The 15,235-nt window shown below is 44.1% G+C and overlaps 1 protein-coding gene across 2 annotated transcripts; it reads right to left on the bottom strand.

The window, feature by feature from the left end:
- Positions 1 to 1,615: 1,615 nt before the first annotated feature.
- cdk12 (cyclin dependent kinase 12) lies at positions 1,616 to 14,842 on the bottom strand. 2 transcript variants are annotated; one of them, XM_068718342.1, is made up of 14 exons: positions 12,881 to 14,842; positions 11,129 to 11,815; positions 10,566 to 10,745; positions 10,335 to 10,474; positions 10,025 to 10,195; positions 8,824 to 9,013; positions 8,124 to 8,180; positions 7,737 to 7,838; positions 6,673 to 6,750; positions 6,432 to 6,548; positions 6,212 to 6,343; positions 5,736 to 5,962; positions 4,986 to 5,408; positions 1,616 to 3,356 (listed from the first exon to the last, which is right to left on the bottom strand). In XM_068718342.1, exons 1-14 carry the CDS (start codon positions 14,047 to 14,049, stop codon positions 2,944 to 2,946), a joined length of 4,086 nt encoding a protein of 1,361 aa, XP_068574443.1. In that variant the 5' UTR covers positions 14,050 to 14,842; the 3' UTR covers positions 1,616 to 2,943. The 2 variants fall into 2 exon arrangements, with proteins under 2 accessions (XP_068574443.1, XP_068574444.1); XM_068718343.1 differs by having other exon boundaries at positions 5,016 to 5,408.
- Between the last annotated feature and the right edge of the window lie 393 nt (positions 14,843 to 15,235).

Below are 15,235 nucleotides of genomic sequence, written 5' to 3'. Positions count from 1 at the left end.
TAGTAAAATACGTTGTAGATTTAAAATTTGTAGATAAAAACTGTTTGCACAGGGACAGAGGAAATTGGACTAAGAAGTAATGCAAAAAATGCAAGCACATTAATACAATTTGGAATGAATAGATTAAAATGGACTGTCAGTCAATTCACTATTTGCCTGGAAGCCCTCCAAAATCACTGTGGCTGAGAGTGAAGCGACGGCATCCAAAATGGAGGCTCCGTTTTGAATGCCGCCATTGCCAGTCACTGCTATAGCGGGTACGTGCTTCAGACTGGCAGCGTGGCACATTTATGGGCATTCCCCATAAGGTGCCTTTCTGATTGATGGCACAGCCTCGTGCACCTCCCTCTCTTCACTCCTCAGTCCTGATTTATTCGTCTAGTCTCTGTGACTTGGCACTGGCATTGCCCACTAGCTCTCCTGTGGAAAATCCCTGCGGGCACATTCACTATTATTTGGAGTCCCGATGGGCGAAAGCATCAGACAGAAACATACACACACACCCTCATACACACGCACGGCACTGTCTCATCTCACTCACACTGGGCCTGTGCTAGAGGGCAGGTGAGCCTCCCACTGCCTCTGAAAGGATCTCTCACCCAGAGGGCTCAGCTGCTTGGTGGGCCAGAGGGGTAAGCGGCTCTGTAAGCCTGCCAAGTGAGGAACTGGTCTGGGTATGCATGAAGCCAATCCCCACACACACACACACACACACACACACACACACACTTGCATGAACCTTGCAGGCCTCTCTCTTTGCCAATCTGCAGTTTATGATCCTTGTCTGCCTGTCAGGATCTTCATGAAGAGATCAACCCAAGTGGTAACGGAAACAACACATAAATAAGATTGATGCAAAGGGAGCACTTCACATCACTGTGTGACTGGGTCAATCTCATACTTCACATATTAGGCAGTGTCTATGAAACAAGTAATTACAAAACCAACTGTGAAAATTAAACTACACTTCAACGACCACAAATAATCTATATTGTTTTAAATAAGCCTTCAACTACATGTTCCAAAAGCAAACTTGATTATTAACACTGTTTACCTCCAACATGACAGCAGACATATGTGTCTGTTAAAAGAGAAAAAAAGACAACTAATTGCATATTACCAACAATGACCAAATATAATGGCCATATTCATGAATTTAAGTCTTAAATAATAAAAAAACACTTTGGATACAAAAGGATTGAAAAATAACTAACAAAACCTGAAAAAAACTAACCTTATTGAATACCTTGTTCAAGATTTAGTTATACATATGGTTTTAGTTTTATGTTTTTTATATTTTGTTTTTTAATTCAGATTATGAACTGTGTAGTTTGAATTGCGTTTTAGTCTTTTTACTCAAGTTACTAGTACGATCAATGACTTCCCTTCCTTGATGTGTTCCTGTAGAATGAAAGACAAACTAAAATGAGTTTCAAGATCTAAAGAGCAATAAGAAACAACAGAAATCTGGTTAGCTTAGCCCATGCTGCAGCTATCAACTCTGATCAGGCTTTGCCAAGGCCCGACCGAGAGGACCCCCAGCAGTTTGAGCTGTGTGAGGGAGGGCCTACCATCTAGTGGCCACTTTAGAGAAACAATCAGAGACGCCAGGAGAGACTGTTCAACTGGTCGCATTACTTCCTTTAATAAACTGAACCAAGAAAACACATATTACAAAATATTTTTTTTTCTTTTTACAGACACACCAAACCATTTCCTCCTCCCTTTCCTTTTCCAAAGCAAAAAAACAAACAAAAAAAACAAAGGAAACAGAAACATGGACCATTATTTTTTTTCTTTAAGCGTGAAACATTTTCTTTCTGTAGAAAATAACTGCACCAAAAAAAGAAAAAGCTTTTGTTGCACAAGTTGGCAGGGAGGCAATGACATATTAGAAGAGGCTTCGACAGCCCACCAGGAAAAGCCGAAAAAGTCTGTTTCTGTCTGTGTATACATGTTTCTATAGCTTTATATTTCAACGAGCAGAATGGCTTGAGTATTGTGGAGCAGTCCGTCGTAATGTAGTGGTCAAATCCATATTTGAGACAGGAAAGTAGTATGCAGGCTTAGGCTTGTTAGGACACAGAGGTTTGCTGTATGTTAAAAGAAAATCTTCATGTGGACCGAGAACACATCGCAATTCAGCCGAGTTGATAACAGACAGAATATAATATGGAGTAGCCTTTGGGCAAAAACAAAAAACAGTCCTGCAGATGTACACTGTTGTAGGTACCATCCAAAGCAGAACCTTAACCCACACTCCCCAATAGGCCAAGATCCTTTAGGGGTCGCTGGGGTCACAAAGGAGGCACAAGGCTGAAAACGGGAGCTAGCCAGCATGTAAGGTTCAATGGGAACTCATGTTGCTCCAGTGTTCTGTCTCAAATACAGCCATTCACAGTATTTTAGCTTCAGCGAATCTTCCATCACACATTCACCGACACATCAGAGCGGGATGACCAGGACTTCATCCTCCAATTGACAACTTTGTTAGAAGTGGGCACTGCAGTGGGCATGACAATCATTTGTTTAGAGAAAAAATAAAAGATCACAGCTGCTTTCTAAGTTGAGTGTCAGCTGTATGGCACTCAATTTGGAAGCTAAACTTCATTCAAGTCAGGATCTTCAGTGGACAGGAAAGAGCAAGGGGTTGCAGGTGGTGACTGTCACTTAATGGATTGTTAAGAGGTCAGAGAGACCTCAGGTCCAAACACTCTCTCCAACACAACAGCTTGTTCAGGGGGCAGTGATGATCAGGACCTCAAAAGGCCCTTCATCTCTTTCTTTAAGACATTCATTTTCATAATCTTTGATTCAACTTTAGCTACCTGCTCATGGTCCAGTGAGTCTTTATCTGCTGGTGTCCCTCTGCCTTTCCCTTCATGCCAGGATTACTGCAGCCATCTCAAGATACCTAGGTCTGTCTCACCGGGGGACTGAGGGTCAGCGGGCAGCTCCATGAGAAAAGCGGAGGTCCTGGTCCTTAGGGAACTGTGCTGCAGTGGTAGGAGCAGCAGTCCCCAGTCCTGCTGGGGTATCAGCTGCAGCCGTAGCTTTCGGGGGAGAGTCTGCATCCCAGGGTGGAGGGGGCTGTCCCGGGGCCTCCACAGCAGGAGATGGGTCCTTGCTGCGCTGAGGGTCCCCAGCTTCGGAGTCCTGCTGAGAGATGAGCTGGAGCAAGGCAGCTGCCATGGCAGGGCTGATGTCCTGGCTGGGTTGGGTCTCAGACCCAGCCTGCTGGGCATTTCCAAGGAGAAGAGCTGATGGAGGTGGCCCGGGTGGAGAAGGTGGACGCTGCTCACCAGATGGAGGCACCTGGTTGACCCCAAACTGTTTCCTCTTCGATGTTCCACCATCTGATGGGAGCCAAACAAGACAGAGGACAAAATGTCAGGCAACAAGGCATAAAATGGTTCATTTCAATGTGCACTATTTGTACAATAGCCCTAAATCTTATTTGTCCTCTTGTTTAATCTGCACTTACGCAAAGTAAAAATGTATTTGTTACAAAGGCCTGACAAAGTTACACAATGTTGACATTCCTACCTTCACCACAAGAGGGAGAGCAGAGCACTCTAAATGTATTCCAACATAAAGTACATTTCAGAACCATTAGAAGGGAAAACGTATCCGCCTGTATTGTTGCAATAGAGTTAACTTTGTTAAGGACATTGTGTGGATACGGTTCAATAGATACTAAAACTATTCTGACCTGAAAACAAAGTTGGCCTACAAAAAAATCTACTAAAACCTATTCAGATATATTAAATCTCAACGTTGAAAATAAGTTTAATTTTAACATGATTCATCACCGTTAAAGAATGTGTATTAAACACAGCTTAACATTGAATGTATTCACTATATGGGTTTGAAAAATAACTGCATTAATGTATGCAAAACAGATGCAGCTGTTCTTGTTTTTCCTCCAACCAACAACCTTAAAAAAAAAAGAAAAAAGGAAAAATGCGGTAACTAGATGAGAAAACATTAGGAAGGGCATGTACAGCTGGATGAACAGAAAGGGTGACTTATGTAGAGGAATTCTAAGTATTATAAAAGGTCAGGACAAGATTACTAAACCAGGTTAGTCTCATTCTTTTCCAATCTACAGCAGTGCAAGGCAAACCACGGTGGCAAGGGCTTCAGACGCCTTGACAGGAGAAATAACCAGAAGAAAACAGGACTGTTACCATTCCAGTGTCAGCAGCATAGTCAATAGTTTTATTCAACTTGCTAATCACATTTTTAATTAATATCTGAGTCAGAGTGAACAGTTTGAAACAAAACAAAAAAGTGTGACAAACCAAAGTTAAAAGAAACACATGCAGGTGAGGTCTAAAGACTCAAAACATTTATTTTCACTTGATAATTTATTAGACTTTCTTCATAAAAAGGCGGACATTACAGACTGTTTAAAGCAACATCGCCTCATGTGAAGAATCCATGACACCTGCTATATAATGAAAATGAAATGAGAGCATGAGTGGAGATGGGAAAGATACAGAAACAAAGACTATGAAAAAAGAAACAAGTGGGAGAAACGTGGAAGGAACAATACAGTGTGAACCTTTCTTTTCACTCAAATGAATAAAACTAAACTTTCTCCCGGTTTATTGAGTACACCAGCGAGAGAGGACCATGTGCACCAAACCTTTGCCTGGTTACCAGGGACGACAAACACTTGAGTGACATTTTGCGAGGTACTGCATTTTTTTCAATATGCGAGGTGGTAAAAGGGGACAGTGGCGAGCGTGTGAGGAATGTCAGGGATAAGGGGTGGGGGATGCATGACACAACGAATGACCCAATTCATTTGGTTAACTGATCACTTTTGAAATTAATTTGATAAGAGTATACAGGAATTTTGAATAACAAAACTCAGTTAGCTTCTATTTGTTCTCTGCTCTGCTCTCCTCATTCTTGCTGTCCCCAGTGACCTTGGTTCCCCCTTTTTTCCACCCTCTAGAGACTAAACCCGGACTTGCCCTTGCGATCAGTAGTAGAGGCAGACGAACCGCGCATTAGTGCCTCCTCTGATTGGACGCCATTGCTCTCGTCGCCTTGCTCCTCGGTTTGTGGCTTAATGATGTGGCCCAAAATGAGAGCCAGCAGGTTGGCCTGGTCTTCCTGGCTGAGTGGTGGCTCTCCGGATGGCGGCGACAGTTCCTGGGGTTCGGGAGGCGGCTCTGGGGGCTGGGACCTGGCTGCAGACTGGGCCTGGTCCTCTGGAGCCCCCTGGTGGTCAGAGGCTTCACTGAGGGCAGACAAGGACTGGCTGAGTGTCTCTGGTTTGGAGAGGTTGAGAAGCTGAGCCACTTGGGGCAGGCTGAGGTCCGTCTGTCCCTGGAGGAGGTTAAGCAGCACCGCCAGCTCTGTCTGGTTCAACTGCTCTGCAGCAACTCCCAGGCCTGAACACATCCACGCAACAACAATTCAAACTATGACAATGCAATACCAACAAACAAAAAGATGCATAAACATTTCTTCTGAATAAATCCAAATTACTTTTTAATTTCCAAGCAGTGCAACAGTATGTCAGCATATAACACTAATAACAAATAAGTACAGTAATAATAGGACAATCATAAAACAAGGACATGAAAGGGCGCTCCCAAAGTTGGGTTATCATTCCATCAATGTTACCAAAATTATGTACATTTTCACAGTTTGCATTTTAGCATATCTTATGTCCATGTGTGTTTCTGCTAATAATAGTTTTGAGAGGCAGTCGTTACCTGACAACTCACTCTCTAAGTTGGCAGAGGAGGGAGGTTTTCCTGGTGGAGGCGGTGGGACTCCAGCCGGGCTTTGGGTTTGGGGCCGGCTGTTCTCTCCGCTGGAGGTCCCTGTCGCTTCCTTGCGGGGCACTTTGGGCACAGGCACATCCTCGGGCACCCCGCTCTGACGTGCACGTCGTCGCTTCTTACTCCACAGCTCGTGGCAGTCCTGATGGTGAGGAAGACTGAAGTCGCAGTCGATAGACAGACACGCAAAGAAAAGGAAATTATTAGATCACAACCATGAATTACAAATCTGTAATCAATCAAATAGAACTAAAGAACTGAATGAGATATATAAACAACGAAAAGTATTAAGTGTGCCTTTTAAATTATTTTTCACTAACTCTTACAAATAAAAAAGCAAAACATTATTATATATATCTGGTACTATATAGATGGAAAGTGGAATCGAAGGCCATGGGGCTACTGACTCTGGCGGCGGCATCTTGCTGGGCTCAACGTTACTGAGAAAGTCACTGTTGAGAGCGTGCTCCGATGAGCAGCGCCGTGCAGGGTCGAGGGTCAGCATTCGGTCCAGCAAGTCCAAGGCAGGAGTAGGTAAACTGTGCAGAAGGGGAAATATTTTCAACTGTAGAAACAGACGAAGGGTTGATCTCAGCTACTTTGGGGAAGCTCAGCATGGCTACGTACAAGGCAAACTCCTCCCGCAGCCGCCGTCTGTACTGCTTCTTGGGTTTCATGGTGTTGAAGAGGGGAAGTTTAATGACGTCAGGCCAGGCAGCAGGACAGGGGCTTCCGCACAGACGGCTGAGGAAAAGGACAAGAGAAAGGCAAAGATGGGGTCAGAGATGAAGAAACAGAGACATTGGGGTGTAGATGTTGGAGCAGAAGTTACTACTTAAGGTGATGTGCTCAGCAAAGGGCAGCCTACCTGATGAGCTCCAGCTGTAGAAGCTCCTGGTTAGCCTGGAAGATGGGCTTCTTGGTAAAGAGCTCTCCCAGAATACACCTGATCCATGACAAAGAATGGGTAGAAGAAGTACAAAATTATACACTACCACTCACCAAGCTGAAACTAAGTTTAATAAACTGTTTTAATGTGTGAATACAATCAGAATCTCTGTCAGACAGGACGATTATGATTGTGTAAATAAATCCTACTAAGTATTGTATTTGTTACATTTCCAATCCTACACATCTTATAGAAGAAAGTCTTTCCCCCAAAGACAAATCAGTGCATAGAAATACAAAAAGAGTGTAGAAGTTGTATGGAAATGTATTGCTGGTGCAAAGGTTCAGAGTTAATGTTTTTTTTGGGTTTTTTTTTACATACTGTTATAATTACAAACAATTTGCATAAAATAGTCTTCTGCTTTAATTCAAGTTAAAATTTCACAGCAGAGCACACAGGTGAAAAGAAAATCAAGTACAAATTAATGAGTGAGCTAATTTGCATAAGTTCCAACGGTGCTTCAGGAATAAACAGTGACTCAGTGTGCTGCAACCATCTAGTCCAGTCTACATGGCAGAAAAAATACATCAGTTATTAATATCTTCTGTGAAGTTTTTCAACGAATCCATAAAAACTATCACCAAACAAACTACGGTATCAGTGTACCATGGTGAGTGGGAAGCTTCCACCTACCAAGAGGATACCGAGTAGGAAGACGTGCACACTTGCAAAAGATAATTTGAGAATAACCTTTTTAAAAACATAATGCAGCTTTTTTTTCCACATGTATTGCTTTTAGAATAATTTAGTGATAGAGAGATGAAAATGTAAGATTTAGTGCTTATTTTCCAAAAATGGGGAAGGGTTAAAGCAACTAGACCAATATTAATGCGAGGTCGCATCACCCAACAAAACATTAGCCCAAATTTACACAGGTTCATGAAGCCTACACTACATTATATAATGGAGGAGTGAGTATATGACAGAGGAAATTAAGTGAGTGTGAATGAGTGATGTGCTATCATGACAAAGGTCATACTCACCCACAGCTCCATACATCAATAGCTGGAGAGTATCTCTCCTCTCCCAGCAGGAGCTCAGGGGGGCGATACCATAGTGTGATTACTTTATTAGTGTACGGCCGACTGGGGGGGAAGGAAAGAGAGGGGATAATGAGACCCGGTGCACTTTCATAAAGCAAACACAAACATTTCAGCTTTCACTTACGGGGATCTGAAGGACAACTGTGACAAAGAGTCATTGTAAATTAAGAGGGAAATCCATGCTCACAGTGAGGTTTTATTGCTGCTTCAATCACCATTGACACATTTAATCATGTACTTAAATTACACAAGCAAGCAGACGAGGTCCCCATATATTGCATACGTTTATTGGGAAAATTATGTAGATGACAAACACTCATGTCTTACCTTTCCTCTGAACTGTAAAGCCGAGCCAAACCAAAGTCAGCCAGTTTGATCTGACCTCTGTACAAAGAAACGCAAAGAGATCAGCAGCAACCCTACCAAGCATGAGAACAGACACCCTGACAACTATAAATTACTGAGACAGTGACTGACCCTGACAATTCAGCTACTTTTTATTAGCATCTTAGCTATTGCAGCTTGTTTAGCTTCCCCTTGCATCCTGAAACGTTTGTAGATTGGATGCATTTCTGTACTGAGCAAGCATATTTCATTTCATTGCTGTAATTTGAAGCGCCAGTTAGTTGCAAAGTAATTAGCTTTGCTGCTGACACACTTTGAAATTCTTGCATTCCGATCATTAAAAGTTAGCGTTTGACTGCTTTTGGTCTTTGAGTTCACAGTATTTACAGAGTACAGCTGCATTTAAATCATCGGCAGGGATGTTTCCAAGTTGCTGTTGTGCATGGTGCTGCATTATAGCTGATATTGTTAAAGTCGGTTTACAAAAGGGGATCGGTTAGTTAAACAAACACAGACGAATACAAAGTAGACTGAAAAACCTGCAGGCCATACTGATGCATGAAAATTCACCTGAAACATCTTTTACTGCTAATCAACTGAATCCTAGTTGCTACAGCAAATTAATCAAAAACCAACAGTCTACATAAAGGACACTTCTTCTTCTTCTTCTGCTGTTCCTGACCTGTTGTTGAGCAGTATGTTGGAGCATTTGATGTCTCTGTGCAGGAAGTTGTTCTTGTGGCAGTAGTCCAGACCCTCCATCAGCTGGCGCATGAAGCTGCGGACGTGCTCATGGGAGAACTGGACCAGTCCCGACTCCAGCAGGCCCATCAGGTCGTGGTCCATGTACTCAAACACCAGGTAAAAAGCACCTAAATACAGAGGGAAGATGTATTTAGAAACCAGAAACACAATATACACTCACAAACCCCAAGTCTCAAGGTTAGAGCACTGGGCCTGTGAAAGAGAGGTTTGCTATGTACTTTGATCAGCTCATATAATTTAACGTAGCTTCAAATCTGCTTCTCAGTAGGTTAGAATGCTCTACAGCGAGTATTCTACTGAAACTGTGCAACTATTGTGCTTTGTCATAACTGCACAGCCAGCTACAGTGCAATGTCATGTATATTTGTCAACGTATTAACCAGCACTGGTCCATGTGGAATAAAACTTGCTAATGTGAAGCATCACCACTTGAACTTCATCTGCTGCCAAATAATAACCAAACAAACTGTAATTAATCAGGCCTAGTTTGGGGTCTTTTGAAGATAAGATGTATATTGTATGCTAGTTGAATAACATATTTAAAACTTCGTCATACTACTATACTAGATAATTAAATATTTTCAAGGTCTACAGCCTAATACACTGATTTAAAGTTGATCTGATTCCCAATCTATTAAGCTTAGATTGTCTATGATTTGATACTTTTAACTGCAGATGAATTGAAATGTTTGAGCTTTAACTTACAGTATCTAAATTACTCAAATAAAACCCCAGTAAATTATAGACAGTGACATACAGGGTAGGGATGCACATGGCAATATATGTAGTCATTTGTCGTTTGGTCGTGGTTTTGCATCAAACAAGTCTGTGGTTTTTAAAACACATGGTATTGTCACAGTTCTGCATTTTATATGATAAATTATTGAGTATTTCTGTATTCATGTTCATGTTCTAATTACAGGATGTTTATCCTGTGATTATCACTGCAGCCCTGAGCAATGTGCACAACAGTGGTGGGAGAAAGTCCACACCATGGGTTTTAGTTTTGACACTGATTATAGCAACACGTGGGAAACTTCCTGTCAGTCACAGCAGTCAAGTAGCACTGTCATTTTTGTATTTACCCAGTCCTGGCAGATAATATCTAACCCTCTTACCTTTGTCCTTTTTAAAGTCAAGTGCATCCTGCTTGTCAGTGACTATCTCCTTCATGTTGACAACACTGCGGTGCTTGAGCTGCCGCAAGATCTTGATCTCTCTAATGGCTGTGATGGGGAAACCCTCCTTTTCATTGTCCAAACGCACTTTCTTCAAAGCCACCAGCTCACCTGTCATGTTAAAAATAAATAAAAAAAAAAAAAAAAAGAGTATTTACAAAAACCAGTCAATGTGAATTCCGTCTCTGCTTGTTTTAACATAAAACACATGAGTACTACAGTGACTTAAGTCCAGATAATATTCCCTCACCAGTGTCTTTGTCCTTGGCCTTGTACACTTGGCCGTAGGTGCCTTCCCCGATGATGCCAATTATATCAAATTTATCTACACAGCGCTTGCCCCAGTCGCTCTGGGTATGTTTGCGCTCACCATAGCGCGGGCAGCAAATCCTGCAAAGCAACAAAAAGAAAATGAGATTTTACTTAATGTGGGATTTAGGAGAGGAAGATTGGAAGTGGGTGAGTAATAACAGAAACTGACTTTGGTCTCTTCTTGAGGACTGCCTGGGGTAGCGGTGGGGCATGGTGGATGGGGAACTGTGGGGGTGACGAGTCACCTCCAGGTAGGGTGGGAGGTAAAGGAAGGTCGATGAGTGACGGCCGGCTGCGGACTTCCTTCTCCTTCCTGGATGGCCTCTGAGGAGGGGTGGACTTCTTTGGACTGATGGTGCAAAATACAAAGACATTTAGAGAAACGTATAATTGATTAAAGAGACAGGAGAAGCAAATATTCAATATGTACTTTGTAGTATGACACTTATGATAAACTGACACCTAAAGGAGGCAGAAATAATACCATTTTCACAAGTTATATCTAAAGCGATGTCTTAAAATGTCTTATTTGACGGGAGTGATGATAATGATGGAATAAAAACAAAGAAAAAAAGTGGGGACTTCAGCAGTGTATTATGATTCATGTTCTGTGGGCTATATTTTAAGAGCACAGACGAAAGTTGTACAAAATGTGACCTCCGCATAAAAGATGAGGACGCATTAAGACCAGTGCTGGAAATTAACTTTTTATGTCCTGTTGGGGGTACTCACCTGTCCTGAGCGTTTCCCAGCAGTGCGGGTGGTAAAGGCAGGAGAGGAAGAGTCGACGTCTTGTGGAGCGGGATCTGGCGGACAGGGCTGCGTGTAGGAACCGGAGCTGGCGATGCGGCCTGGGATGTGGTTGAGGGTGTAGGAGGCTGGATAGTTGCTTCTGCCTGAGGTGGCAGTGGTGGAATCTGGGTGGCTGGAGTGGGTGGCACAGGAGGAGAGGGCTGAGGAGGTGCAGGAGAGGAGGCGGAAGAGGAAGGTAGAGGTGCAGTAACCGGATCTTCACCACGGGGAGTATCCTGGGGTAACGGCACAGGTGGTGGGGGCAGAGGTTCTGCTGCTGCCGAGTCTCTTTCTGGCTGGGGAGCCGCGGCTTTAGTCGGCCGCAAGGAGGAGGAGCCTGCAGATTTACGTGGCGGTGCCGGCGGAGGAGGAGTAGAAGCACCACCACTAGTACGGGCAGCTGCCTCAGCAGCCTGCCGTTCCTTCTTTCTGCGGCTCAGCTCTGCACCCAGGCTGGAGTTAAGTGGCAGGCGGGAGGAGGGAGGGGAGCGGCTCGTTGGTCGGCTGCTGTGGGAGCTGGCCCCCGCTGCAACAGAGGAAGTATGCCTCTTGCTACGGGAACGAGAGGAGGAGCGACGAGAAGACGAGTAGTGCAGAGGGGAACGACTCCTGGAGCGGCCAGAGCGTCTAAATTAAAGAAATACATTTTAATTTATTTGATCTTCCTGTAGCCTGAGAATATCATACAACATGTTACATTCTTTTGAAAACTTTTTAAAAAGGGACAGAGTGGGAAGTAAACTCACTACCCACCAGACTACATAAAATGGCTGTTGATCAAACATAATGAAAATGAAACCATGAGACTTTTTTGACATGGGAAGTAACAAAGTTTATATTGAAGAAAAGGCCTGTTTCTGTCAAAACCAAAGTAAAGGTTGGATCCTAAACTTTGATTAAGTCTGAAGCAATACAGCTTGTTCCTTGTGTAATGTGCTAGTTAACGTTTGCTTTGACTCCATTCCAGTCACAGATAGATGCCACTATTAACCATAAAATAAATACAAGGACAAATGTATGAATTTTTAAAAACATTCCCAGGCTTCTTGGGGTTCCATTATTCTGCTAGTACAAATTATAATCTGTCCAATGTGCATTTAAATTGTAGCTCTCATGGTGCAGCTATACTTCAACCAAACGTGGAAATGATGACTGGCTTTTTATGATGTGGAAAGAGTATGACCATGGTATTATACACTAACATAACTGATTATTATTTATTTACAATGTGAAAAAATGTGTTCTCACCACCAGGTGCCAGTTTTTTTTAAGTTGCCTTTACTTTGCCTTTGAAAAAGAACAGTGGCTTAAATCTACTGTACAACTCAAATATAATCATAAATGCAAAAGTCTCAGGATGATTACAGTAAAGGCACAGGGTTACTGTGCCCCAACCTTTTCCTAGTAGCCAGAGCTCTTGTATTTTACACTGCAAAATAAAACGGCTTTTAACACCTGCCCGTGTTGACACTACCTCCATCCTTTAATTTGCTCACAACCAGGCTTTTGTCAATGTCATTAAGGCTTCTGTTTGTTTAAACAGCCCAATGAGTAGCATCTTTGATAATAAAACGTCACGAAGTGTGTCACTATGTAAAAATACTACGAAATATGGCCCAATGGGTAAATTAGTCTTTTGTACCATGACAAACACTTAATGGCCCCTGACATTCTACAGTATCATATACTCACCGTGACATGGGGCTGGTGCTGGAGGACCTGCGGGCGTTATAAGGGCTGTTGGAGCGTCTCCTTGAGTAGGGGCTGCTGTCCCTCTCATAGCTTGAAGACCTGTGTCTGCTGCCGTACGGGCTGTCTGATCTCTGCCTGCTTCGGCGCGACATATCCCCGTAAGGATTGGGGCTCTGCTGGGACACCCTCCGTCGGGAATAGCTGTCATCCCCCTGCTGCCCATACCCACTGCCCTGTGGGCTCTCGCTGCCAGCCCCTCTTCTGGGACTGGGCGACAGAGCAGAGCTGGTGCCCTTCCTGCGAGGGCTTCCCCTAACCGCAGCCTTGCCCTTAGGGCTCGCCTTGTGGCTCTTGGAGGACTTGCGATGGCTTCTGTCTGACCGGTTCCTCTGGGAGGAGCTGCGGCTGCCCTCCCCTCGGCCCTCTCTCCGTTGTTGCTTGTCTTTGCGAGACTTCCCTGAGCGGCTGCTCTCCTTGCTGCGAGATGAGGACGTGGAGGAGGTAGTGCTACCTACACTGGCTACAGGCTGTACCTGGGTGGAGAGCATCGGCTCCCCACGTTTAGAGTCACTCTCTGGCTGGACCTGGCGTTTGGATGAGGGGCCTGAGGACGCAGCCTTCTCCTTGCTCTTTCCAGCACTCCCCTTCTCGCGGTCTTTGCTATTCTTTTTCTTGTACCCACGTTCTCCATTCCCAGAGTCTCTAACTTTATTCGGGTCCTTGGACTTTTTTCGGTAGTGTCTGTGGCCCCTGTTCTCTCTACCGTCGGCTTCTAAGCCCACGTCGTCCCCTTCGTAGTCTGGTGAGGGCTCCAGTCGGTCCACGCCCCCCCTCTCAGAGGGCCTCGAGGACGGTGGGTCTGAAAAAGTGTCCGAGTCGGAGCTGATATCATCGTACTCCACCAGAGGCTTCACCGTATGGACACCAGGTGGCGCCGTATCGCCGAGGGTATAATCTTCGGGTCCCGGTGCCGCCGAGAATTCACGATTATGTTTGGTTGATTTATGCCGTTTGCGTTTGGAAGAGGACATTGAAGATTTTAACTGCACCTTGCCGTCCTTGCTCGTCTTGTCTCCCGCAGAGGTATGGGTCGAGGCCTGGGTCTGGTGTAGCACATTGCTAGATTCCGGCTTCCTCTTGGTCCCATGGTGTCGGTCCGACCCAGGCATCCCTCACGCCGGCGTCGGTACCTCGGCTGCGACTGGGCCTCGGTGGTCCAGGCAATTCATTCACAGGGGAACAGTAGAGCTCCTCCAAATCCCCAACAAAAGTGTTACGTTACTAAGCAGAAACGGCAAAAAAATAAACAAAATCAACACACCAGGCCGCTCACGTCCAGTCCTCCTCAACGCCGATTCATTCCATTGAGATCGCCAACATAGTTCGACAAAGCAGAAAAACGCCAGGGTGGTTGTCCAGTACTGTAGAGTATGTACTGTGAATTAGTCAGTGACTGAAAAAGATCCCAACCGAACATCGGAGCATTGTGGTGTCGTCTCCGTCTCAATTTAGCTAGCACCGCTAGCTATTGCTCAGCGGTTAGCGAGCTGACTCGTAAAAAAGAAAAAGTCCCTTTGTGAAAGGTGTCCTTGTCCAGTGCCAAGTTAAGTAAAGGTGCTTTTATTCCACAGAATTACGATCTTAGCATTCAGAAACAAGCAAATGCCTTCATTAGAAGACGCTCGTTTCTCGAACAAAATGAAAACTTGACCCGGTTGGTACTGTTTACATGTTCCCTTTAATGTAAGTTTTATCCCCTATAAAGTCAATATTGATTAGAAATCATAGTATTTTCGTGTGCAGTAGATGTTCCAGTTTATTATCAATGGCTCTGGGAATCAACCAGGCCTATATTTAGGGCGATGCTAGTGGATTTAATATCATCCACAGCCCTATCTGAAGGAGACTACAAACGCCATTGTGGCTCCTGTGACTAGCAACTTCGCACAGCAGAATGAACCGGAAACCGGAACACTGTCAATCTTGGTCGTATCATAGCAACGACCTATCGCAACACATAGCCCGCCTCCTGTACTCGTGGTCCCGCGCCAGCAAAGCAAAAATGTAAAAAAAAAAATCCAGAACAACATTGAAGTATTACCGGATTTTCATTTTAAATGAGAGAACACACGGCATTGGACCCACGGGAGGTGGAAGTATCAGGATCATGGTGGGTTTCACATTTTAAACATGCCAAAGCTGGATTACCAACAGGCAAAATGAGCAACTGTCCTGGGGCCCTGACAGCTCCAAGCTTCTGTGTCATCTGTGCTTATTGATCATTTGTTTAGGAATATTGTTGGAGGAAAATTGTTGAGCAGGAGTCACAGTAGAAAGTGGTAATGTGCAATAGAG

This window comes from Cebidichthys violaceus, unplaced genomic scaffold (genome assembly GCF_023349555.1).
Source record: "Cebidichthys violaceus isolate CVI_PGR_0920_01 unplaced genomic scaffold, fCebVio1.0.p SCAF_23, whole genome shotgun sequence".
NCBI lineage: Eukaryota > Metazoa > Chordata > Actinopteri > Perciformes > Stichaeidae > Cebidichthys > Cebidichthys violaceus.
This window is presented reverse-complemented; position numbering and strand designations above follow the sequence as displayed.